Source organism: Epinephelus fuscoguttatus, linkage group LG10, assembly GCF_011397635.1.
Source record: "Epinephelus fuscoguttatus linkage group LG10, E.fuscoguttatus.final_Chr_v1".
In the NCBI taxonomy this organism is placed as follows: domain Eukaryota; kingdom Metazoa; phylum Chordata; class Actinopteri; order Perciformes; family Serranidae; genus Epinephelus; species Epinephelus fuscoguttatus.
This window is the reverse complement of record NC_064761.1, coordinates 32792001-32816537: the sequence shown is the minus strand read 5'-3', so window position 1 is coordinate 32816537 and position 24537 is coordinate 32792001. Positions and strand designations below refer to the sequence as shown.

General features: G+C 40.8%; 1 protein-coding gene across 1 annotated transcript in view; it reads right to left on the bottom strand.

Moving 5' to 3' along the window:
• Positions 1-24537, bottom strand: part of polrmt (polymerase (RNA) mitochondrial (DNA directed)) — a 72418-nt gene that overhangs the window by 17151 nt on the left and 30730 nt on the right. The window contains exons 12-16 of the mRNA XM_049588950.1: positions 22233-22355; positions 20118-20297; positions 18931-19017; positions 15522-15635; positions 998-1050 (exon numbers count right to left, since the gene is read on the bottom strand). Coding sequence (XP_049444907.1) covers positions 998-1050; positions 15522-15635; positions 18931-19017; positions 20118-20297; positions 22233-22355 — 557 coding nt within the window. The remainder of the gene's footprint in view (positions 1-997; positions 1051-15521; positions 15636-18930; positions 19018-20117; positions 20298-22232; positions 22356-24537) is intronic.

The window sequence follows — 24537 nt, the reverse complement described above, 5'->3', positions numbered from 1 at the left end:
CTATCCATCCATTTATCTACCTAGCTCTTCTAGCTACCCATCTACCATCCATCCATCCACCTAGCTACCCATCTATCTATCCATCCATCCACCTAGCTCTCCTAGCTACCCATCTACCTACCTACCAACCAACCTACCTATCATCTACCTTTCTACCTATCCATCTACCTATCTATCCATCTACCTTTCTACCTACCTACCTACCTACCTACCTATCCATCTATTATCTATCTATCTATCTATCTATCTATCTATCTATCTATCTATCTATCTATCTATTTTGTCTGTTGTTGACCACCTCTGATGTGTTTTTTGCTGCTGACTAAGTGTATCTGCCACTCACAAAACCTTTTTTTGCATAATCCCCCTTTTAATGAGTGTATTTTGGCAGTAATATGATTTTGCAGTATATTGTGTTCAACATTTAGAAATGAAGGTTCTGGACAAAAGAGTCTTAACTACCTTTTTTCCTGTTAGCAAAGACCTATTTCAACTTCTTCCATCTGAAACTGAAAGCATAAAATGATGCTTTCAAAGGAGTTTCCGAACACTTGTGATGGCATTTCCTACTTTATGACAAATGCAGAGTTACATCCAAGTTTGAGTAGGCAATTAGTGGGAATATCCACTGGAGACAGAGCTTTTGTGCAGCTGAAGTTCTTGAAAATGTAAGCTAATTGCCTCCAGAGATCTCCACTCTCTACTTCCATTCACCTCTAAAAGCTAAACAGAAAGTTGTCAAGCGATTTGAAGCTACATTTTGAAAACTTGTGACAGCAAACTCACTGAAGCAACAGATAAAAAAAGAAATTACCTGCTATAAACACTATTTTTCTCATCAGCTATCCTCTGTCTTTGTTCCAGGTCACTAACATGACACCTCAGCACAAAATTTCAACGAGCGCCATGAGAGAAAAAAGACATTACATCTGATGTGGGTCAGATTCAGTAGGAGAGTGGAGAAACAGAGACAGATGTTGCTTGCAGGAAGACTTACTCTTTGGTGTCATGGTTGATCTGGAGGTTGATAATTTGCATGGTACTCTTCAGCTGGAAAGGCAAAACAAAGAAATGAAAGGGTCAATAATCTCAAATCCAGCTGGCTGCTCTAGACACATTTAAAAGTGTGTAACAATATGCTGCTATGATTATTATTATTTTTTTAAATGCATTTCTCACAGGAAGAGTTAAAAAAAACCTGAAAAGGGGCTAAAAGCACATCTGCTCTTTCTCCCTCATCAAGAGATTCTGGATCTGGCCTCCACCCCACCCACAACCGCTCCTCGAGGTTTTCCTTTATGCTTTCTCTAGCACTCCTCATGCTAAGGTCGACTGGTGACAGAGAAATGTGCATCAAGATGGCTGGTGTTAGCGTTAGAAGAAACATTGGGAGAGATTCTGCCATATATGTTTGAGCCTCAGTCAGACCCAGACTCAGATGAGTCTGTAGCGTACAAAAATCGATGACTAGCATACAGATCAGAATGAAATCTCCTATTTTAGGGAAGTACAAAGACATCACCCCTTTCAGTAGAAGACTGTGGAAACATCTCTCTAGTGACAAACTTTGCACAGATACAAGTCAGTATAGTCAAGGTTAGACATTTCAGGGGACATAATCAGAACAAAAAACACATTTTTGAATGGAGGGGGACTATAAGGTACGAGGTCCAATTCATGATGTATAAAAAGTCTATATAATTGGTAATGCGGCATTGAAAAAATGCCATATCAAGTTTTTCATCTTATTCCATACAAGCATAATACAGCCTAAATAAAGATTTGGACCAAGGAGATACAAAATATTAAGCTGAAAACACACTGGCGCCACTGCAGCTCGTTGTATTTCCTCCACCTGTGCATTAGCTTAAAATCTTGTGGGGACAGCCACTAACTAAACAGTCAATATCTTTTTGGCCATTGCCTTTATAATGACGGATTGTGGGTCATTTAGCTCAGGATATTTCTCAACCTCAACAACGAGTCTCTCCTGATCCATTCTTTGTCACACACGACACACAGCAACAGCTACAGAGTTCTTTTTACATCAATGGTGAGGAGAGGAGTCGAGCTGCTATGAGAGCTGGTATGTGCAAGCAGAGAGCGAGTGGGTAAAAAGAGGGCAGAGAGAAGTTAAAGTTAAAAAAGAGAGAGAGAGAGAGAGAGAGAGAGAGAGAGAGAGAGAGAGAGAGAGAGATGTGAAGTCAAGAACAGTACCACCAGTATGCAACAAAATTCTACCTTACTTAAAGTGGTAATCAAGGTAAAGCACTACTTGTTTACTATGGTGTACTAGTATATGTAGGACTATTCTTAATACATCTCTAATGAGCAATGATCAGTGGAAACTAAGGATAAATTAAGCACAGCAAGACATCTGCCAGTCTGTGCACACTGAGAGGACATCAGGCGAATACCTCCCTTTGATCCCTGCTGTTTCTTCATTCTGTCATTTTTTCACACACACTCTAAGACCAACACCAAAGCCTTTAGTTCCTACTGGAGTGAAGACTTAGCGCTCTAATCTCCCGAGCCTTAAGGGTCCATCCAATCAGCCTCGCCAAGGCATCTGTGGCAGGGCAGTCTTTCCCTGACCCTTGGAACCGTGCCTGGGTGGGAACGAGGGGCTGCTATCAGGAGGGAGATATGACTGGCAACAGGCAGCCAACTGCTCGACAATGTGAGCATTAGTGTTTTTACCTTGCATTTAGCCAATACACTAATGTATCTGAGTGTCTCTTTGTCTGCTGATCTGCCTGAGCACATTTTATTTTTTCACAGATGGAAAGCTGCTTTGATGCAGAAACATTTCGCTGTGTCTGAGTGCTGCAAGCGCTTCGATCTGTCTGTGCTATGAATTATCAAAGTGCTTTTATTTTGAAAAGTCATTAGAGATTATTAAATGGGCAGAAAGTGTGTTTGAGTTCATTTGTCCCTAATTATGAACAGGCTCATATGAGGACAACTTTGCATTCATTTCCTTGTTTTTAGGTCAAATTACATCACAAGCAGGCAGAAAAAATAAATGAATAAATTCATATTGGGCAGTACGGCAGCTCAGTGGTTAGTCCTTACATGCCTTGTGTTTGTGTGGGATAGAATAAACAGAAAAATACAAATACGGATCAACTAACCTCCTTCATTGTTAGTGATATAAATGACTCCTCTGAACAGAGGTCGCAGGAGACCACTGCATGACCACTGCTGTTCTGATACCCTTAGGAGCCTTTAATAAACGTGTGTTTGGTGCTAATGTACAGCTCTTTTATTTGATTTTGCTTGCTTCTCTCTGGGATGAACACTGAGGACACACAGGCCCTTTGAAGTGCACATTTCTCAGCAATTTAAACTATTCCCCATTCTGCTTCGTGCTCTTTCCAAGTCTCTAATGACCTCCTGGAAAGCTGGAAACCAGACATTTTTGTGGGATGTTCTCCTGAGTGCTGTAAAGGTTTTAGGAGGTGTGCAATATTTTGTGAGCACTGATAGGGAGGTGTTTTCTAATGCTTAATGGGAAAAGAATACCCCTGAGAAGAATTACACTGTGTTATGTCAATGATTCTATTTACTGATTTTAGTCAGAAATGCTGAGCTGGATGTTGGGACATCAAGAGTGTTGATCGTAATGACATCAGGTGACAGTTTCTTATAATTGGTCCACTAACAAATTGACAGTGTGAGCACTAATTGAACATTTGTTTGAGATACTGTATCAAAATAAGTTTACCAGTGACGAACGTAAGACTTATGAATGTCTCCTTAATCCAGAAAAATCGTCATGGGTAATGTCAGGTGTCGTAATAGTTGTTCTGTTATTCAGTGTCTTTATATAATCTTATTACTTCAGTCTGTCTTTCAAATTCTGTCTCTTTTAGTTCAACAAAACAAAGAGTCCACACAAAATATTGGACAAACGAAAAATCTGACCCGATGATGACGCTAGTTGAGGTTACAGGGTTTTTAATTCACTTTGAAGAAAGCACAAATGTTTGCGCCAATTCCACAGCAATCAACACAATAGTTTTGGAGAGATTTCAAAAACACAAAAATCAACGTCATGATGACTCACCAAAATCGCCAGAATGTATTGTCTGAGAATGATGAATGATTCGTCCTGTGGGGACTCTTGAATATTTGGGAAAAAAAGCAGCCAATTTTCACATTCAATACTTGTCAAGGTATTTCAGTGCAAACCAAAGTGGTGTCTGAACTGAACTGAACCATTCCTTGAGTCACAGCACTAGTAGTCTGAGTGGGCAGAAGTTTGCTGCAGAGATCAGCCTCTCATTGGGCGGAACGAGCCACCCGCTGAAGTCCCGCCCTACCACCTCCGGTTGTGTAGCAGTTTTCAACCGTTTTCAACACGTCCTTTACTAACTTTTGTGGTGTTTGGTCTTGTGGGGATGTAGCCATTTTTCTGCCATAGTTCGCGTCCTGTAGGTGAAATTTTTGTGGGCGTGTTACACCAAAACCTGTTTCAGCATGAAAAGGAGGAGCTGGGGTGGAGGCAGGTTGCAAAGTGGCTTGCAGAGGGAGCAGCAACAGTAGGCAGGCCAGAGCAGTTTAAATAGGGCGTCCTGAATGAGATTTGCCAACTGGTTGCTAGCAGGAATCATGTGATCTATCAGCCGACTCCCTTCCATCAATCAGCTGCTCCATCAGTTGATTGGCTGTTTGAGATCAGCTGATGTAGCTGGGATTTAAGCTGAGCTTGACATTGTGTCTTGCCTGAATTAACGCTACGCTTAATTTATGATTTGGTGCTACATAAATAAAATTGACTTGACTTGACCATGTAGTACTCCAAAGAACCCCTAGAGGCACCCTCCCTACACTCCCTAAAAAAACGTAGGTGTTTTCTTGATAATAAGGCTGAAATAATGCATTCTGTGCTCTTTTATATTTCTATGACAGCCTTGTGAAAATCAAATACAGAAATGATTAGCATGCATTAAAAAAGGCATGTATACACAGGGATTAAAGTGACAGGTGTTGACATGGATGGAAGGACATTAAAGCAAGCTTCAAGGAGCCAGCGTGCTATTCCGTTTTGTGATTCCAGTCGAATGCTTGAAGGTCGCTGTGTGATGAATGACAGAATCGCACAATTATCAAGAAATGGTTTTAAAATAGAAGCGTCGTGTGGTAAAACCCCATTAGTTTCTGCCATGGCTGCTATCTCATCCATCATTACTCTGGGAGGACTTGTGCGGGGAATCTGTCCATCATCCCCCTCTTTACACCGCCTCTTTGTGAGCGAACGGACACGTTAGAGGGAGGAAAAGGAGAAGCTGTAACGCAAAAAGGTGTGAGGTTGAAAGAGATGGAGGTTACCTTTGATGTGACTAATGGGTTGCCACACGGTAAATGAGGTCACTACACTACACTGTATCCCCTGTTCATTATAATGCATACGTGCATGATTTGTGTACAAGACCTGACTCAAACCCTGAGGCTGTGATGAATGAGACCTTGACTAACCCTGCTGTGCATCTGTGGGGAATAGGCTCCTGTAGTCTAAATCATATGAGAGTTACAGCACAGATGGTCACGGATACAACAGTCATCACTAACCACATATAAGCCACGCTGCCAAAAAGGGAATCCCCATTCATCACATAGTGGCTAATAACACAAGTCTCATTTAATTGAATAGAAGCAGTTCTGCATTACACCTCCTTTCTCTGCTGTTCCGGGTCACCTGGTCCTCTCCCTCGCTTTCTCCCCCTGTAGACAGCTGCTGCAGACTCATTGTCAACACCCCTGAGTCTCGCCACACTTTCACTGACCTTTTCCAGACCTTCGTTCTACCAAACTTTCTTTTTCTTTTACTCGAGGGTGTCCTTGAAACTCAAACTGCATTCATTATTTCACCCCAAAATGCCACAAGATTCTGCAAGATCAACGAAACACCATGCTACCCCTGGGAACGGCTCGCTTCTGTTCCAAGGCAAAAGAAGGCATGGAGGGCATCACGCCGACATTTAGAGATACGTATTTCCCCTGAATTAGAAAAGCCGACCCACTCTGATTGTACAAGCCCCGAGAATGTCTCTAAGTCTGCAGTAATTCTGCTTCTATACAAAGGAAAAGTAAGCCAGGCAGACACAGCATGTCATCCGTTTAGCAAAGAGACGCATACTGACCACCGAGAGAAACAAAATGACCACAGAGATTTACAAAACTACAAAGAGACACAAAACAACTATGACTCAAATTGACCACAAAGAAGCATGGAGATGCAATTTGACCACAAAGAGATGCAAAATGACCACACACAGACACAAAAGACACAAAACAACAACAAATAGATGCAAAACAACCACAGAGACACAAAACAACATCAAAGAGATGCAAAACAACCACAAACAGACAAAAAACAACAACAGATGCAAAACAACCACAAAGAGACACTACACAACAACAAAGAGATGCAAAAGAACCACAAAGAGACACAAAACAACAACAAAGAGAGGAAAACAACCACAGAGACACAAAACAACATCAAAGAGATGCAAAACAACCACAAACAGACAAAAAACAACAACAGATGCAAAACAACCACAAAGAGACACTAAACGACATCAAAGAGATGCAAAAGAATCACAAAGAGACACAAAACAACAACAAGGAAATGCAAAAGAACCACAAAGACACACTAAACAACAACAAAGAGATGCAAAACAACCACAAAGAGACACAAAACAACAACAAAGAGATGCAAAAGAACCACAAAGAGACACAAAACAAAGAGATGCAAAACAACAACAAAGAGACACTAAACAACATCAAAGAGATGCAAAAGTACCACAAAGAGACACAAAACAACAACAAAGAGATGCAAAAGAACCACAAAGAGACACAAAACAACAACAAAGAGATGCAAAACAACCACAAAGAGACACAAAACAGCAAAGAGATGCAAAAGAACCACAAAGAGACACTAAACAACAGCAAAGAGATGCAAAAGAACCACAAAGAGACACAAAACAACAGATGCAAAACAACAATAAAGAGACACTAAACAACAACAAAGAGATGCAAAAGAACCACGAGACAAAAATCAACAACAGATGCAAAACAACCACAAAGAGACACTAAAAAACAACAGAGATGCAAAACCACAGAGACACAAAACAACAACAAAGAGATGCAAAAGAACCACAGAGACACAAAACAACAACAAAGAGAGGAAAACAACCACAGAGACACAAAACAACATCAAAGAGATGCAAAACAACCACAAACAGACAAAAAACAACAACAGATGCAAAACAACCACAAAGAGACACTACACAACAACAAAGAGATGCAAAAGAACCACAAAGAGACACAAAACAACAACAAAGAGAGGAAAACAACCACAGAGACACTAAACAACAACAAAGAGATGCAAAAGAACCACGAGACAAAAATCAACAACAGATGCAAAACAACCACAAAGAGACACTAAACAACAACAAAGAGAGGAAAACAACCACAGAGACACAAAACAACAGATGCAAAACAACCACAAAGAGACACTAAACAACAACAAAGAGATGCAAAGGAACCACAAAGAGACACAAAACAACAACAGATGCAAAACAACCACAAAGAGACACTAAAAAACAACAGAGATGCAAAACCACAGACACACAAAACAACAACAAAGAGATGCAAAAGAACCACAGAGACACAAAACAACAACAAAGAGAGGAAAACAACCACAGAGACACAAAACAACATCAAAGAGATGCAAAACAACCACAAAGAAACATAAAAAAACATCAGAGATGCAAAACAACCATAATGAGGCATAAAATGACGACAAAGAGATGCAAAACAACAACCAAGAGACATAACGCAACAACAAATAGATGCAAAACAACCACAAAGAGACAAAAAATAACAACAAACAAATACAAAGTGACCACAGACTGACAGGAAACAACAACAAACAGATGTAAAAGGTGTGTCTCTTCTGGTTTGGGTGTCTTGCTCGCATGTATGAGCAGTGGGGGCCTGATATGTACATGTCTTCAGGGGGTCATCGTCTCATAATCCGCCCATGATTAGTAAAGTAAAAGGTGTAAAACTTTAAGCACATTATATTAAACCATTTAGTGATGTTGACAGTGGACTTGTACTACTGTTCTAAAAATAAATTACACACTGTCCAGGGAAATCACCAATTACCACCAAAAACCCAAACCTTACTGAATCTTTCCACATAGAGGACATTGGATCACTGAGCGTTTAGTCACGCTATAAACTCAGAAATCCACTCAAATCCAGCCAATCCCACTGACGACGGCCTTCTGTCACCATCCCATGAGAGTGAGATTTTACTGTAACCTTGCCTGGGAGAGGAGAATGAAAAATAAACAAGGAATCTGAGCCAGAGTGACCTCTGATCCGATTAGTATCTCCCAATCCTGTTAAGCAGCCTCCCTGATGTATGTTCATGCTCCATTCAGCAACTCCATCCTACTCTAATTTCCTCACCTCCCATCAGCCATGGAAAATACTTGACTACACTCTGTGGCGTTTGTACTCATCTCTGTGTGCGCGCTGAAAAGGGCCAACAAACAAAATCCAAAGATACACAGACAGGCACACACACTCCTTTCTGATTATGTGATGCTACTGTAGATACTTTCTCTTTAGCCGTTATTGGTTTTCTTTATGTGCATCACACTTCATCTTCCTGCTCTATCTAGAGTCTAATTACTAATGACCCCCAGAATCATTTTGGCCTTGGATTTAAGAGGCGGAGAGGAGACTGGGAGATTGAATTTAATCCAGCCACGCAGGGAAAAGGTGACCTTTCTGCAAGTTTCATTTTTGTTGTCCAATGATGCAACTGGATTAGAGCATTATTGCAGGGGATGAAAAAAAAGTTATCTGTAAAAATGTGAGCCAAAACCTCATTCATCCATTAAGTCATCGCTTCATTCATGTATTCATCTTTAGGCTGTGGGAAAAAAGCACAGGGTAATCAGCTTCCTTGTGCCTGCTGGACATTAAAAGAAGTAGATCAAATCAAGGGAGCTCGCCCTACTATGTCAAGAGAGAGAGATGCACCCTCAGGGGACCCACCATCTGTCACCCTCGCTCTCTTGCACCTTCTTATGAGGTGTCACACCCCCTCTAAGCCAACATTCTGCTTGATGTCATACTGAAAGAGCAGGTGGCACACCGGGCAAGTCTCATAGACGGTGTGCTGTTTGCCTGTCCTAAACATATGGCTATCTTGGCTATATGTCCATCTCCGTCTTTCACTTACTTAATGAGCTTAAAGATATTAGAGGTGAAAATGGATTTTACATGACCACACAGATATAGACATGTGCAGACTTGTTTCCCCTTGCACACACATGCACACAAAAGCATGTTATCTGCAGTCATGCTGGCACAGAGCCATTTTATCTGTAAGACGTGCTACTGACAGGGTCTCCTTAGTGACGGACAACTCCAGTGATGTTGCTGAGCTCCATTAAAGTTTGGCCACTCACAGAAATCACATTACACCATCAGTGACGCACTCCTGCACCAAACAATCAAGACTTGGAAAGCCCAACTGGGACATTCCACCAGCAAAGCATGCAGTACTTAAAGGGCGGGTCCGCTGTATAAACACATTTATAGACCCTCAGTCAGTGTATTACCAACAGTAAACTGCAGTTTGGAAGCAGACAGTAGTATCACGGCACAGAAGCTGCGCCACGCACTGCTGTGGACGCCACTTTAGTTTGGTTCAGAAAGTCACACATTAGCACTAACTCATCAATCAAGTATTTAAGATTTTCCTGCCCAGGGACCGCAGACAAAAATTTACAATATACGTCACTCTGGCTCTGTTGAATGAACTAGTCCTGGAGGATTATTAATGTGCACCTCCTCCTGTACTGCCTTAATATGCACATTCAGCACATCCAATGCATCAAAACATTGTTTTCTAGTTGGAGCCGCGCCTCGTTTTCAAACTGTATGGTTTGACTAAAATGAACAATGACAGCAATATAGTCCACGATGAGCAGCGCTAAAATCAACCTGCGTAGTTGTCCCTCCATTGTGACATTAGAAAGTGTCACATTTATCTTGCAAGTGTACTCTTCTTCAACGTTTGGTTTACTTCCTGGCATGGAAATGCTGACCAATCAAGAGCAGCTTTCTCACGCAAGGCATTTTATCTGGTCCACTTGTAAATGCTGCCGTGAGAACATGAACCAACTCTAGGCAATTATACAACTTTGCAACAAAATTAGTCCCTGATTTGGACCAAAGCAAGACAACTCTAGGTCTGAAAGCACCCTAAAAGGCAGCTGTAGACCAAGACCTCATTGTGTTTTGCAAGGTAAAATTGCTGTTTCTGTCTAGTGGTTGTGGATGTGGGCAGCAGCAACATGTATTTCAGCCACCTGAAATAGGACCACCAAAAATGAACAGCATCAGTTTAAGAGTATGCTATATTTATAATATTTTAACTGCTTTATCTTGCTATCAGACGGCCCTTTTTGACCATGAACTGAAGCTGCTTCAAGGCCACCAGACTCTACTGACAGAAATAGTAATTTTATCTCACAGTCCACTGAGGTGCTGGTCTACTGCAGCCCCTATTGTTTAATTTGTTTGAGTTATTGTGTGACTTTGGGTACCAAACTAATGTGGTGTCCACAGCTGTACGTGGGTTGATATGTAGCAACCCCATTGTGCAGAAACCTACATCAGGTATCGCAGGAAAAACATTCTGATACTACAACATACACATTTTAACCAAAATGTGATTTTAAAAAAACAAACAAAAAAAACCTCAATAAATAAATAAAATAATATAACAGAGCTGCCCTGTAAACGTTCATGACAGGTTGAGTGTCCTGCACATAACATGAATGAAACAACAGTTATTTTAGGGAGCTGAAGAAGAAAAAGAAAGTAGGAAGGATGGAAATAAAGAGAGGGTAGAGTAATTTAATAGAGCAAAAAAACAAAAATAAGAATTACATTATAAGAATTATGGTCACTTCATTCTGGTCTGTTATGAGTGACATGATCTATTGTCTGTCTTAATGTCATTGTATTTTTCACCTTTTATTGCTATTGTATCTCTGTTTTATTGACTGTACATTAACATCAACCTGCCCAGGGACAAAAGGATGGAAATTAGCCAATGGCTACAATCCTACATATTTACATGCAAGTGTCTATTAAGATGTACTGTCCCTGTTATTTTAAAAAATAAATAAATAAATAAAAAAAATTTGGGTTTCACCAAAAAAATACTTTGAGGCCAACACAAAGGGAAGGGCTGTGGACACACTAAAGCCAAAGCCAGACGACGGTGTATCTCACAAGCTCACTTTTTGCTTTGAGACTTTATTCTAGAGAAAAAAAAAGCCTTGACAGGTCGCCATCACAGAGCTACAACCAGAAGAGTCATCATTTTTTTCTGGGAAGAAATCCTAAAGCCTGGACAGCCCAGTGAGTGTCGAGTGTATCCAGTCATGTTCAAGTCTGAGCCACAAAGAGCACTTGTCAATTATTTGTGTAATTGTGTTATTTCTGAAAAAAGGCTGATCAAATTGCATGCAAAGTAGTTTTGGCCTATGCACATTGGCAGTAACCCCAATTCAAGCAAATGCTTATTGGGCCTCGCAAGACCACAATGAGTGAAACTAAATCTGTGGGCAGGCTGAGTGAGGACGACAGCTTGCTCCCAGTGGATTAAAACACTGAATTTTAACTAGATTTATAGTTGTTATAAAATGACAGCTATTTGGAGACATGCTGTTCTTAGTGTTATTATATCTGTGTGTAAGTACTCATTGGACTCAAGTGTGTGATAGAATACTGCATACCTCTGACTTAAAACCAACCAACTGACTCACTGCTAACTGGCCACTCTGGTCAATTATCAGCTTCATCAGAAATTCCATCAAAGTCCAATAAAATATAATGAGTGGAAATTATACTGCAAAATTATGATTACAGTGAAAATGATGATCTAAAGCGCCTCGATACCTCAAGGAAATATTAGAGCAAAAAGACGATGGGTGGAATCTGACACATATAACAGCAAAAAGCTGGTGCACACAGGCTTTCTATAATTGGTCGGTAAAGATGGGTGACGAATTAAAGGAAAAACAGACATAACCTTGCATGTGCCTTGTACCCTTTTTCCATTGTCATTTTTGGCCGCGCCGAGTAAAGCCATGCCATGCTGATTTGTGTTTTCATTGTTAGTTTAGACATGCTCTGCCATGCCAAGCCATGCGGGAGATGGACCTTCTCAGGAGTAGGTCCAAAAGCTGGGCCACCTGCCCTCAGACAGGTAGCAGTGGCGTTTAGTTTCTGCCCTGCGTCCCGTTTTTACATTAGATATCTGCTTTATTTTACTGTTTCATGTTCGCTGTCCATCGTATTAGAAGTTGTGTGAAGTTGCTGCTTGAAAACTCAACAATTCCTCATAATAAAAGTTTATATATTTGTTATTGTGAGGAATCTATAGGAAATTAAATGTGTTATTACTGAATTAGCGGAAGCTTGTAGCAGCTTTCTTCAATGAAGGCAAGTACAGCAGGAAGGAAAGTGAAAGCAGAAACAGCTGCAGACAACAGACTCTTGCTGCCCCTCTGTAAACAGCAAAAATAACAGGGGATTTTGTGGATTAGCCCTCTGTTTTTAAACGTCATCACTCTAGCCAAGCCTTCATCAGTTTTAGACACACCTTCAAGAAGGTAGCTCTGTTGTAATGGAAATGCAAATCCCTGCAGCACTGGGCTGACAGCCAAAACCAAACGAAGCCAAGCCAACACATGACTGTTGAAAAAGGGTATTAGTAAAGTGCTGGGCCACCATGTGACACCAGAATGGCTTCAGTGTGCCTTGGTACTGATCTGGTACTCCACTGGAGGGATGAACACCATTCTTTCAAAAGATACTGATGATGGTGGTGGAGGATGCTGTCTAACATGTCAGTCCAAAATCTCCCATAGGTGTTCAAGTGGGTTAAGATCTGGTGACTGCGAAGATCGTAACACATAATTTACATAATTTTCAGACTCATCAAACTATTCAGTGATCCCTCATGCTCTATGGATATGGGCATTGTCATCCTGGAGGAGACCACTCCCATCAGGATAGAAATGTTTCATCTAGAGATGGGCGGACTGATTCTTCACACATATAAAAGTGTCAGCCTTTCAAACTTTTGAGTTTTAATGCTTTCTGCAAAATATGGCATCACTAGTTTCATCAGAGGATAAAACTGATCACTCACACAACTTTTATTGATTTGCAGGGACCCTTCACCCTAGGGGACAATTGGACTAAACCATCCCAGCAAACTGTTCCCCACAATATAACAACGGCATCGGCCCCCTCACTGTAGGGGTCAAGCATTCAGACCTGTGCCTCTCTCTTCGTGCACTCCACACATGCACTTATGGAGAATATGGTGAAGGACGACTCAACTGGCCATATCACCTCTCTGTAGACCAGTGCCTATTTATTTTGCACCACTGAACTCTCTAATATGCATATGTAATATCAACTTTGTAATGAGGGGTTTATGCACTGCAACACTACTATAATATCCCTCTTTATGTAATTGTCACAGGGACTGTTCTTGCTGAGAGTCTGATCACGTCCTGCATTGACTTTCTCAGTCACCGGAGAAAAAGTTTCTCTTTTCCCAGTATACTGCACTAATGCACGAGCATCAAGGTCATCAAATGTGTGCTGTCGATCACAATTCGAACCCTATTTACTGACGTCTTTCCCTTAGATCTAAATGCTGATTTCACTTTAGTCACTGTTCCTATTGACTAGACACCAGAGCTGTCTTTGTGACTGAAGCCCCTGCCATCTGTGCCCCTACGACGAACCATCATCTAAGTCACTTAGATATTTTCTCTTTGCAATCTTGATACAAAAATCAGAATCATATGGGCCTGCTTGGCATTTTTACATGCCACAGAGCATGATTGGATGTTAACTGTTTATCTGTACCATGCATTGCATCTGTGTGGAAGCATCTGCATTCACTATATTGCCCCACTGGGTTTTTTCTTTAACCTGTTACCTGTCTGTATGTCAACAGAGAATTAAATGAGCACTGTATGTGAGCCAAAGAAGTGTATACAGTGTGTGCTTTGTAAAGGTCAGTTGTGTTGTGTATGTGGAGTATTGAAAATGTTGTGAGAGGTGGGAAAGAGCAAAAAAGAGCAAGACAAGCAGGTGAAGATACAAGAGGAGGACTTCAGAAAGGTCTGAAAATACAGAGAATGAAAACAGGCCTGTAATTGGCTATGCTGTCTGTCACACGGTGTATGAAACTATGGTGCAAAGAGTGGCTGTGGCATCAGGATAACAGGTAAGGCCTGCTACAAGTGACATTAATTCTAATATTGATGGTACAAACGTAGCCACCGGAACCGCACAGATGTGTGTGATAAATACAGATTATTAAAACTTTACTTAGAGAGTAGGGTTGCCACCTAATAGTCAACCAAATGTTGGTTAAAAAAAACAAACAACTTAACTCTATTAGGAGCTGTGCCTTGTCAAAATAAATCAAAACCTATATGACTGGACCATGTGAGACTTTAAATTGAAAGGACAGACACAGGAAGAGGCCACGCTCAGCAGTCAGAAAGGAGTCACGTTACAAACCAATCACAGCCGACAGATATCTTTCCCTTCTTCTGTAAATATTCAGTCTGATAAATACGGAAAAGTTCATCATTTTAGTGCACGGTTACCGAGAGCTTTACATCTGTCCCACACACTTATAAACAGTGCCTGAAGATCAGCTCTGCACTCAGGATTTTAGGTAAACAGATTATACGATGCTTGTTAAGGTTGCTTAGCAATCTCAGACACAAGCTGCTGCTGTGCTGTTGAAAGCTGGCACAAAAAGGCACAGGAGTAGCACCCAGCGCCCGACCTCGTGTTTTCCTGGCGGTTAAAGACGTGGCATGTGTACGGCCCCTAATTTCCAGGGCTGGTACCTGCAGTTATTCCACAGGCTAGTTAATAACATGTCGGGCAGGAAATCCAAAGTGTGGGATCATTTTGAGAAGGTGAAGGACGAACCCAAGGTGATATGTGAACTCATCTTCATTGGTCGACTACAAACATGACGTATCATCTGAAACATGGAAGTAGCTACATGCCCATTAGCCCACAGCGTCATTAACAGGCGGCTCGCTCAGTGTGTGACGTGCACTTGTAGATAAAATATAGGCCTATATTAATGAAGGTTCATTAGTACGGTTTTGTATTTCTCTGTAATGTAGCACAGTGTTAACAATGTTACTGATACTATTCTTTCTCACACCTTCAACTCAAACCATTGTGTTGCCCCGCCCACAATATATCATTTAATAACTACCTTTATATCATAAACATGCAGGTGACTAGTCGACTAATGGCCCTAAATGACGACTATTGGTTGACTAGGAAAATTCTTAATTGGGAGCAACCCTGTTAAAGAGCCTACTGGTGAACCCCCACATATTCCTTAGTATGAAACTTACCACTTGGTGGCGTGTGCGGTGGTAGGGTTGAATTATGGGTAAACCCAGGGGTGTCACCCACTCCACAGTGTGGCCAGACTTGGAGATGAGCCTGGCGCTCTCCGTCAGCCAATCCTGCAACACATAGATGCCAGCAGAGGTGAATCGAGGGCACACACTAGATTGAGAAGCATACTCAGAAAATATCCAAAGCCCTTCACCAATCAAGAGTGTGAGTCTGCCTATTTGTTGTGTTTGTAAGAGTGTGTATGTGGACAGCAGAGCAATCCAGTTCAAATCAGTGAATTTGGACAGTTGGGTGGTGGATTTAATAAATCAGGCTACAAATAAAAAGACCCTGTGGTGCATGTGGAACAACACACACAAAATAGGAACTTTCTCTCCACAGTGTCACAGATGATCTATGCATTTAGGTCTGATGTTCTACTTCCTGGAGCAGCAGACAATTGTTGCAAACTTGCCAAGGAACAGGTGAGGATTTGTTGCTTCATTCTAAAAATTACAGTGATGTTTGCATAAGTGTCTGGCACAGTTTATGTCCAAGAATAGAAGCCTTATTATAGTGCTTCCTCGCACATGCAGGCACACAGGGAGCTGTAAGAAAGCTATATAAGTCCTAACAACTTGAGGCAGCAGTCTGGCCTAAAGCTGCCTCCATTCATCATCACCTCCCTCCTTATATTCTCAGGCACAATGAAATGAAGATAGCATGAAAGCAAAGAAATGGGAGTGAGATTAGCTGGGTAGCTGGAGAGGTTGACTGATCAATCAATAGATTGATAAGAGGCAGAGAGTGAAGAGTAGGCAGACAGTGGGAGCAGTTTGAAGAGAATGAATAGCAGTGTTGACAGAATAAATGGGAAATGTACAGAGAGCGTAGGAGAGGTCAGGGATGACAGCACCAGGGATTGATCAGCTACCTCGCTCTCACTCATACTTCAACTCGCTGCTGTGAAACACCAGAGGATGTGACCTATTTAAAAGCAGCAGGTGCGCACACACACACTCACACACAAGCATCAGGTCGGCACCAAGGTATGATGGGAAGGGGATTTTTCATCGCAGACTGGGCCATCCCTACACATTCCCCAAAGGACACACACACACCAGCAGTGGGTGGTGTTTCTATTTGCTCGCCAGACTCCTCTCTGCCTGTGGAGATAATATACAATCCCCCAGCAGGTGCACGTCCTTAATCTATAAATGGAGTCTATGTGATGAATGGGTGCCGTTGTCAGGGTAATAGTGAAGTAAACAAGCCATTAATAAAAATAAAATATCATCCTATGTGGAGTAGTAGGTCAGCCGTCAGACACCACGTTTTATTCTACAGGTCTTTCCTAAGTTAACTGGAAAAGACAATAAAATGTTTTATTAAAGGTCCAGTGTGAAGGACTGAGGGGGATATCCTGGCAGAAATGGAATATTATATTTTCAGTGCATTTTCTTTAGTGTATAATCACCTAAAAATCAGAATTGTTGTGTTTTTGTTACCTTGGAATGAGCTCTACATAGGGAGCAGGTCCTCATTTATGTAGCTCACCATGATGCACAGCCATATTTCCCACAGTAGCCTAGAACAGTCAAACCAAACGCTGGCTCCACATAGGGCCATTTACATTTTTGAATTGGCCACTGCATTGAAAAGCCCATCTGTGACAAACAGCGTTGGAGAAACACTGATTTTTAATGTGAAACTGCTTTATTCAGTGTTTTTGCCAGTTTAAATCACTGTGTCTGTACCATGTTAAAGCACCATTGTTATGGAGAGGAAGAGACCTCTCTAGATAATTTGGCTCCCAGTGAAAATCTCCTGAAGGTCTGGATCTTAAGTTATCAGAGAAAATAGTAGCGCACACATCAGCATGTAGTGAGTGAGCTGCTGATCCCCAACATGCCAAACAGCATCTGGCAGACACTGATTTGTAATGCGAAACTACTTTATTCAGTGTTTTTACCTGTTTTAATCACATGATCCATTTACTTGGAGAGGAAGAAACCTCTGTGGATAATCTGGCAAAACCTCCTAACAACTGGCAATCAAAGAATTCTAACCAGGAGAAGCTTCAGCTGGTTGCAATCCTCGCCGCTAGATACCACTAAATCCCCCTAAATATTACACACTGGCCCTTTAGTTACAGGACAAGTTCTATTAGCTAGGTTATCTTACTATGATTTAGTTTGAGGTGGATTTAAAGACAAATATACTTGAAAAACAACTATTCCATGTAAACTGGTCGGTGAAGATTCTCAGTCATCCAGGTCATGGTTATCCCACCTGACCCTAACAACCAACATGGTGGCCAGGTGGGTCAACGACTCACATTGTGACCTTAACGACTCTGAAACTAAGAGCTCACGTGACCCCTACGACTCTGCAAGGGTTCCCACCCACACAGGGTTTATAGCCTGCAACTTTGTACCAGTCATTTAGAACTGAAGAAGCTTCTTGGATGAGAGGTGAAACGTCTTCAAGAAACGCAAGCAAGTCCAGTTGCCTACTATATAGCACTTACGTATTCCATGTAAACAAAATATAATATTTATTCATTATTGGAACCTTTACTCTCCATATATGTTGATCTGTGTATTTGTCTGTAGAGAACTTGAATAATTTTGCATGATTAGCTGACCTGCTGTGCACTAATGTCTCTCTAGGTTACACTTGCAATTAATTGGAATTAATTAAGTTTAAGTGCATTAGTTGACCACTGGCTCTATTTTCGCCATAATAAGTACCAAACTACACACATAGTCCTTTGTAGAAAATTTCTTGAGGATTTTCTTGAGAAATTAGTATTGAGAAATTACTATGTAAAAATAGCCAAAATATTTAAAAATAAAATATCATGTGATATCATGTTACCAATACACTCATGATAATATCACATAAATAATCCAGCGCCTCTCAGATCATTTCCATGTACTTCCATTCTTGCTTTGACTCCTCTCCCAACACCACTTGGTTGTTTTCACTCTCCATTAAGTGTAATTTCTGTTTTTGTATGATTTTTGTACAGTTATGGTTACCAACTGTCCCAATTACTGTATTTTGAGTGTGATTCATTTGCCAAAAAGATACAAAATGCACAATAATCAAAGTTAAAGATTAATTTGCCTGATAGCATAATTTGTTTTCTGTACTTATTTTCTACAGATAGTGCAATAATATTGTTTTTGTGACCTCTTTTGGCCACGATAATCATGTAGGGAAAATCTGATATCATGCCAGCCCTAGTGTAGATTTTTGTGACAACAAGAGGAGCAACTGTAGTTTTTAGACAATATTTTTACTGAATGTCAGCCCTGTCATATAATAAATAACACACAAGTGTGAATTTACATTGGTGGTGATCTGCTGGACAAAAAAATGTATGTATGTGACTTTATGTAGGTGTGATGGACCCACCTGGATCTCTCTGGTTCCTGTAAACATCTCCTTCAAGCCACTGAACACCATTCGCACCAGGTAATGAGAAGCATCCCATATATGTTCCTGGAAACACAACACATGATTGTTGGTGTATTTTTTCGACACACATGATGTTTTTCGCTCCATTGCGTTCTCTCATTAAAACATTTTTTTCGCTTATTTATATTTAGAGATTAAATATATATTGGAGTTATAAATGATAATGAATGAGCATGGTATATTTCTTATATCATTGCAGCAATAGGTTTGGAGCCTCCTCATCCCCCCCTACCCACCCCCCTGTAATTACTCACAATCACGCTTCCCACTAACTCCCTGTTTAAACAATTAGGGGCATTATGAAGAAGTCATTTAGCACAATCCTCTGGCTGGAAGATGGTAGATTAACTGGCAGCAGGATCGTGCCGATCCCATCGACACAGACAATGAGATTGACTCCAACTATTGTGAGGAACTATATAGCTATTTGACAGATAATAGGCACTACAGAGCTGTAAGAAGATTAAATGCCTCCATTCTCCTGCCGCGGTGTCGTTTGACAGACTGGGTGTGCCCGTCTAAGAACCATTTCTGTTCAACCAAATCGAAGTGCAATGGTTCTGAACTAAAAATAGATGCATAACGACTGTGTAAAGGATATCAAATATATCTGTTGTTGTATTACGCTCCTGGCCTTGCTGATACAACCGAGCAATATCTGATTCCACTGCAATAAGATAACACATAAATAAACTCAATTAAAAGAGGCTTTAAAAGCTTCTGTTCTTGCTCCAAGCAGCTCACTTGGAGACAATGTGGTGGGACTCTTAAAATCAAGGTCAAAGCTAGTGAAATCCCTTTGGGTGTGCAATCAAATGTGCTGAAATTATACCGTATGTAGCTACTGTCAACTGCGTGATGAATGCCTTCATGCAGGATACAATGGAGCAATAACATCCAAGGAGGACAGACCTCAGCAGAAAAGACCCCATACTTCATTATGAGTCCTTCTGGACTCAGTGTGTGTATAATAATGTATAGCCTGAGAGGAAGACGTAACGGGAGCCCCATATAGGGGAGATCCTGTGCTAAATGGCTACTCTCCCACACCACGCTGATACAATGCTAAAAATAAAACAGTATGCAGTGCGAGGGAAGCCCCCTATCCACCACTGCTACAGTACCTTGGGGAACTCATCAATCTCCTTCAGTCTTTTCTCTATCTGGAGGCGTCCTCCGTAGCGTGTGACCCCGTATACCACAGTCATCACCGTCTGTTTGACCACCTTCCTGCTGATGAAGCCCTCCAGGACCTGGGCGATCTTCAAACCGCTTGCTGCATCCCGCGCTCGGAACTCCTCAACCTAAAACACATGGACATGTCAAAGTAAAATACAGAAGTTAAATTTACAGACTTGTTACAGAAACTTATCAACCTGCAGATCCTATCATAACCCTTTGGTAACCATGGTAATTAGGGATAAACCCTGATTTAGGAAAAAAGCCATTACAGATAAACAGCTCTTAAGTTTCTATACAAACTTAAGATAACAAAGGTTTATTACACCAGCATCCTAATTTCCCAAAATTTTAAAATCTCCTAACATTAGGATGGTCATTAAGTTGTCCTAACCTTCACTTTGCCATCAGGTAGTGTTAGCCAACATGTTTAATCCATACAGCTGCTCTTTTATTGCTTTTATACAACAAACGAAATGTCGTAACTCATTCATTGAGAAGGGCTAATTAGGCTCTGGAGAGGTTGGGGGATGGCTAACGTTAGCCTCTGGGCTAATTACAGTCCTAAGTTTCTCCCTCGCATGCAGCGTTATAGGAATATTCATCATTAGTAATGGTATGTCGTATAGGACATCCACAAGCCCAGAGTTAACTTCAGTAAGAGTTCAGTATGTCAGATTCAGTGAGCTCATAAGTCATCTGTGTTAAATTTAAGTGCCCATTGTTTTTGCTCGATTTTTGTATGTTTCACTGAGACAAAGAGAGTTACGGCGTTAGCTTGGTGACATGAGAAAAGTGGCGTTGGTTGCTAGGTAACAGTAACACTTGAGGAGGAAGGTTGGATTGAGTATTTAGGTTTTTCTTACTTGAGAAAAGATAGAATGAAGTGAGATAAGATAGATAGACTCCTAAAGTTAGTTTGGATTTGCTTCTCTAGTAACATATTGGGAAAAATCATATTTTAGACTCTTCCTATCCTAACTCAGAATGTAAGACTTAAGATAGGAAGTTTCTGTAATTTGACCCCAGGTGCAGAATAAACATACATGCAAACGTCAAACAGCCACTGTTCAAAACATGTCTTTTAGAGGATATTTTAATGCTTTCCCACATACGTATTATCAGAGTAAAAGTGCTGAAAATGTTGACCAGTTTCCTAAAACCCAATGTGATGCTATCCAGTGTCTATTTTAGTGTGACTTAGTCTAAATCACCAAAATAAGAAAAGTGAAGCAGCAAATACTCACAGTTTAGAAGCTTGAGTCAGAAAATATATTGGCAAGTGTTGCTTTAAAAGGGCTTAGCAAACAGCTGTCAATTTCATTTCTGTTGGTCAACTAATGGAGGAATAAGCTAATCACTTTAGCTCTACTTCAGCTGTCTACAATGATGTATGACTGTTGCCACAGTTACTTATTGTGCAGCTTATCTTGACGAGTTAACAAGATTTATTCATCCAGGTAGCTGCTATTTCACAGGCCTGATATAATCTACAGGATCATCTTACAATAACTGCAGAGGTAAAAAATACAACAGTGAGATAGTGTCCTGCAGGAAAGTGCACTCCACTTCCAGTCAGCCAACCAGCTCACTAACAACTCCACCATGTAGTCTGTGATTACAGTCACTGCCCTCGATACGGCCTGGGACAAACTTTTTTCCTCAGCACACTCTGTGCTGAAATGTCAGTACATAACAATTAGCTTCAAATTGTTTCTGCTTGGTTCACAGCAAGTTTGCTTTCTTTGATAGCATTGTCGGCACACTTGCCCCTTGAGCCTCTGGATATGGGAGGCAGTCTACTCTCACCGCACTTTGATGCAAGGCATGAGAAACTTAGCACTTCTTAATGCAAGACCTGAAGTGAGAAACTTAAAATATATTCTTAATCTGTCACTCACTGTGGGATATAGTGAGTCATCTGAATATTAACAGCTGAGCGACTGCAACGTGACTTGCAACTGAACCACAATTCAGTTATGTTGTGCAACTCCAAATCTATGCAGTTCAAAGAAGAGAACAAAAACAATGCAAACCAAAAACAGCCCACTGGTGCTGACCTGCTGTGCTACACCGCTGTACACGTCCTGGGGCAAGTCACAGGGCATGAGGTTGACCGATGTGGCACCAATAACATCTCTGCCTAGAGCAGCGTAGTGCTGGAGCCCATTACAGGAGCCATCCTGGAGGAAAGGTTGGATAAGGAGAGGAAAGATTAAAGCGGTGATGTGGAGGAGGAGAGAACAGAGACAGAGAAAGACTTACAAAGATCAGCACAGGAAGTGAGAGGGCAGCATGGGAGGCAGGTTACAGGTGAACACAACAGAGAACAGATGAATTAAAGAACGTGGAAGAGAAAAGAACAACAAAGAAACTGAGGAGAGGAAAGAGACAACAGGAACAAGGGAGACGGAAATATAAAGCACATGAGCATCGACTCAATAGATGAGAAGAAAGATTTGATTGAGGCTGTTAGTTCATAACAACATATTGCTATGTCACACAGTCCAAAGCCACAACATGAATATCACACTTAATGTGAGGAGTGGGAATCTCCAGTGGCCCCATACACAAGTCACAATACAATATCATTGCAATTCTTAACGTGTTACAATATTACTTTTTTTCAAATGCAAATTATGTCAAAGAAAACTTTATTTCCAGGAAGGCAAACCTCCCTGCCCTTCCATGCACCTACATGTGCTCACCTAAGATAGTACCAACCTATTTCAGCTAATAATACCATGACATCCACTTATCAATTAATTAATTAATCTACAACTTTAAGCACAGAGCTCAGATTAAGTTGGGTGTGTCTTTGTTTCCCCAAAATACCGTGGTTACAGGGGAGCTGGCTGGAATTGATTCACAGTGAGAAAAGAGGTATCTCAGGGTGTCTACAGGTCCTTAAAAAGTCTTAAAATATCTGAAAAGTTTTCTTAATACAAGGCCTTAAAATGTCTTAAGTTGTCTTAAATTCAGATGCAGTGGGTCTTAAATATTTTCGGTCACATTGCCATGAAAACTTCTTCAGTCTGACAGACCCAATGACCGCTTACAATCATTGGACAGACCGAAGAACTGCAATAATAAATAGCATTTATGACAGTGATGAGATTTTGCTTTCTTTTTACATTAAACACATTCAACTTAAACACACCCAATTGTTGTCATTTTTCATCAGTCACATCAGTGTGTTAACTTGGAAAGAGTACTTACACTTGTGTCACACACACACGCACACACACACACACACCTATATAATTTCTATTTCCATTGTATGTTTGGTCTTAAAAACACCCTATACCTGTGACAGCTTCAGATTATGTGCAAGGCATTTTACAGCAGACATCAACTGACATCACATGGAGCATACCGTGGACTGTGTCTCTCCCCCTGACAGATCGTACTATTCCATTAGCCTTACACCGTTGGGCATCACTGTTATGACAAGCCCACTTTTCAATGATCAAATCAACATCCTCCTAACGTTGTATCCTGCCTTCCTATCCTGTTCCACTTGATAATGCATCGCGATACCAAAGCTAGATACTCTCGTAACGTCTTTTCATCTGGACTCTAAGCTGCCCACCAGACTGACTTGTTCAAAGGAGAAAAGCTTTATCTTGGTATTAGCAATGTCTCCATCTTAAGCTCACAAAATTTTAGAAAAGCCTAATAATGCCTGATGGCCTCTGACCTAAATGTCTCTCTAATGTACCTATATGACCCTGATGTTTCGACTGCAGCTATAGCATCTGTGTCGTGTGGAGAAATAACGGGCACTCACAACACTGACGTTCTTTAAGTGCAATTAAAAGTCCCTTACACAAGTTTATCCTTTGGCTATTTAGTTTTTTCCTCTCCTTTATTTATTTTCTTCATCAGGGGCAGTACACATGAATTAACATCAGTTTGATGAAAATGTGACAGACTTAGCCGAAAGGCTAATTTTCATCTCTGAGCAGGTTGAAGTTCAAAGCAGCGCTGAGTGAAAACCTCAGAGCTGTTGTCCTTTCAAAACAGCTGCAAGGAGGAGGAGGTGCTAAATACTCAGCCATATCAATTACACTGCATTTAATGTCAGAATATTTTGCTTAAATGCTCTTATTCTTATTGCCACTTGCATTACATGCATTTTTTTCCTGCTGCACTTAAAGGGAATTTCACAAATTTTATTTAGTTTATTTCATTAATCATTCAAAGGAATTTTATAAAGTGGGCATTCCTAAAAGTAACATGAATGAGAGACATTTTCTTAAGTGCCAAATCAAAGCAACATTACACCGAGGTTATAAACAAAAGCCTGAGGAGTAGACAGTGTTTTTACTAGCCACACATTATGCTTAAACCTGTCAATTCATG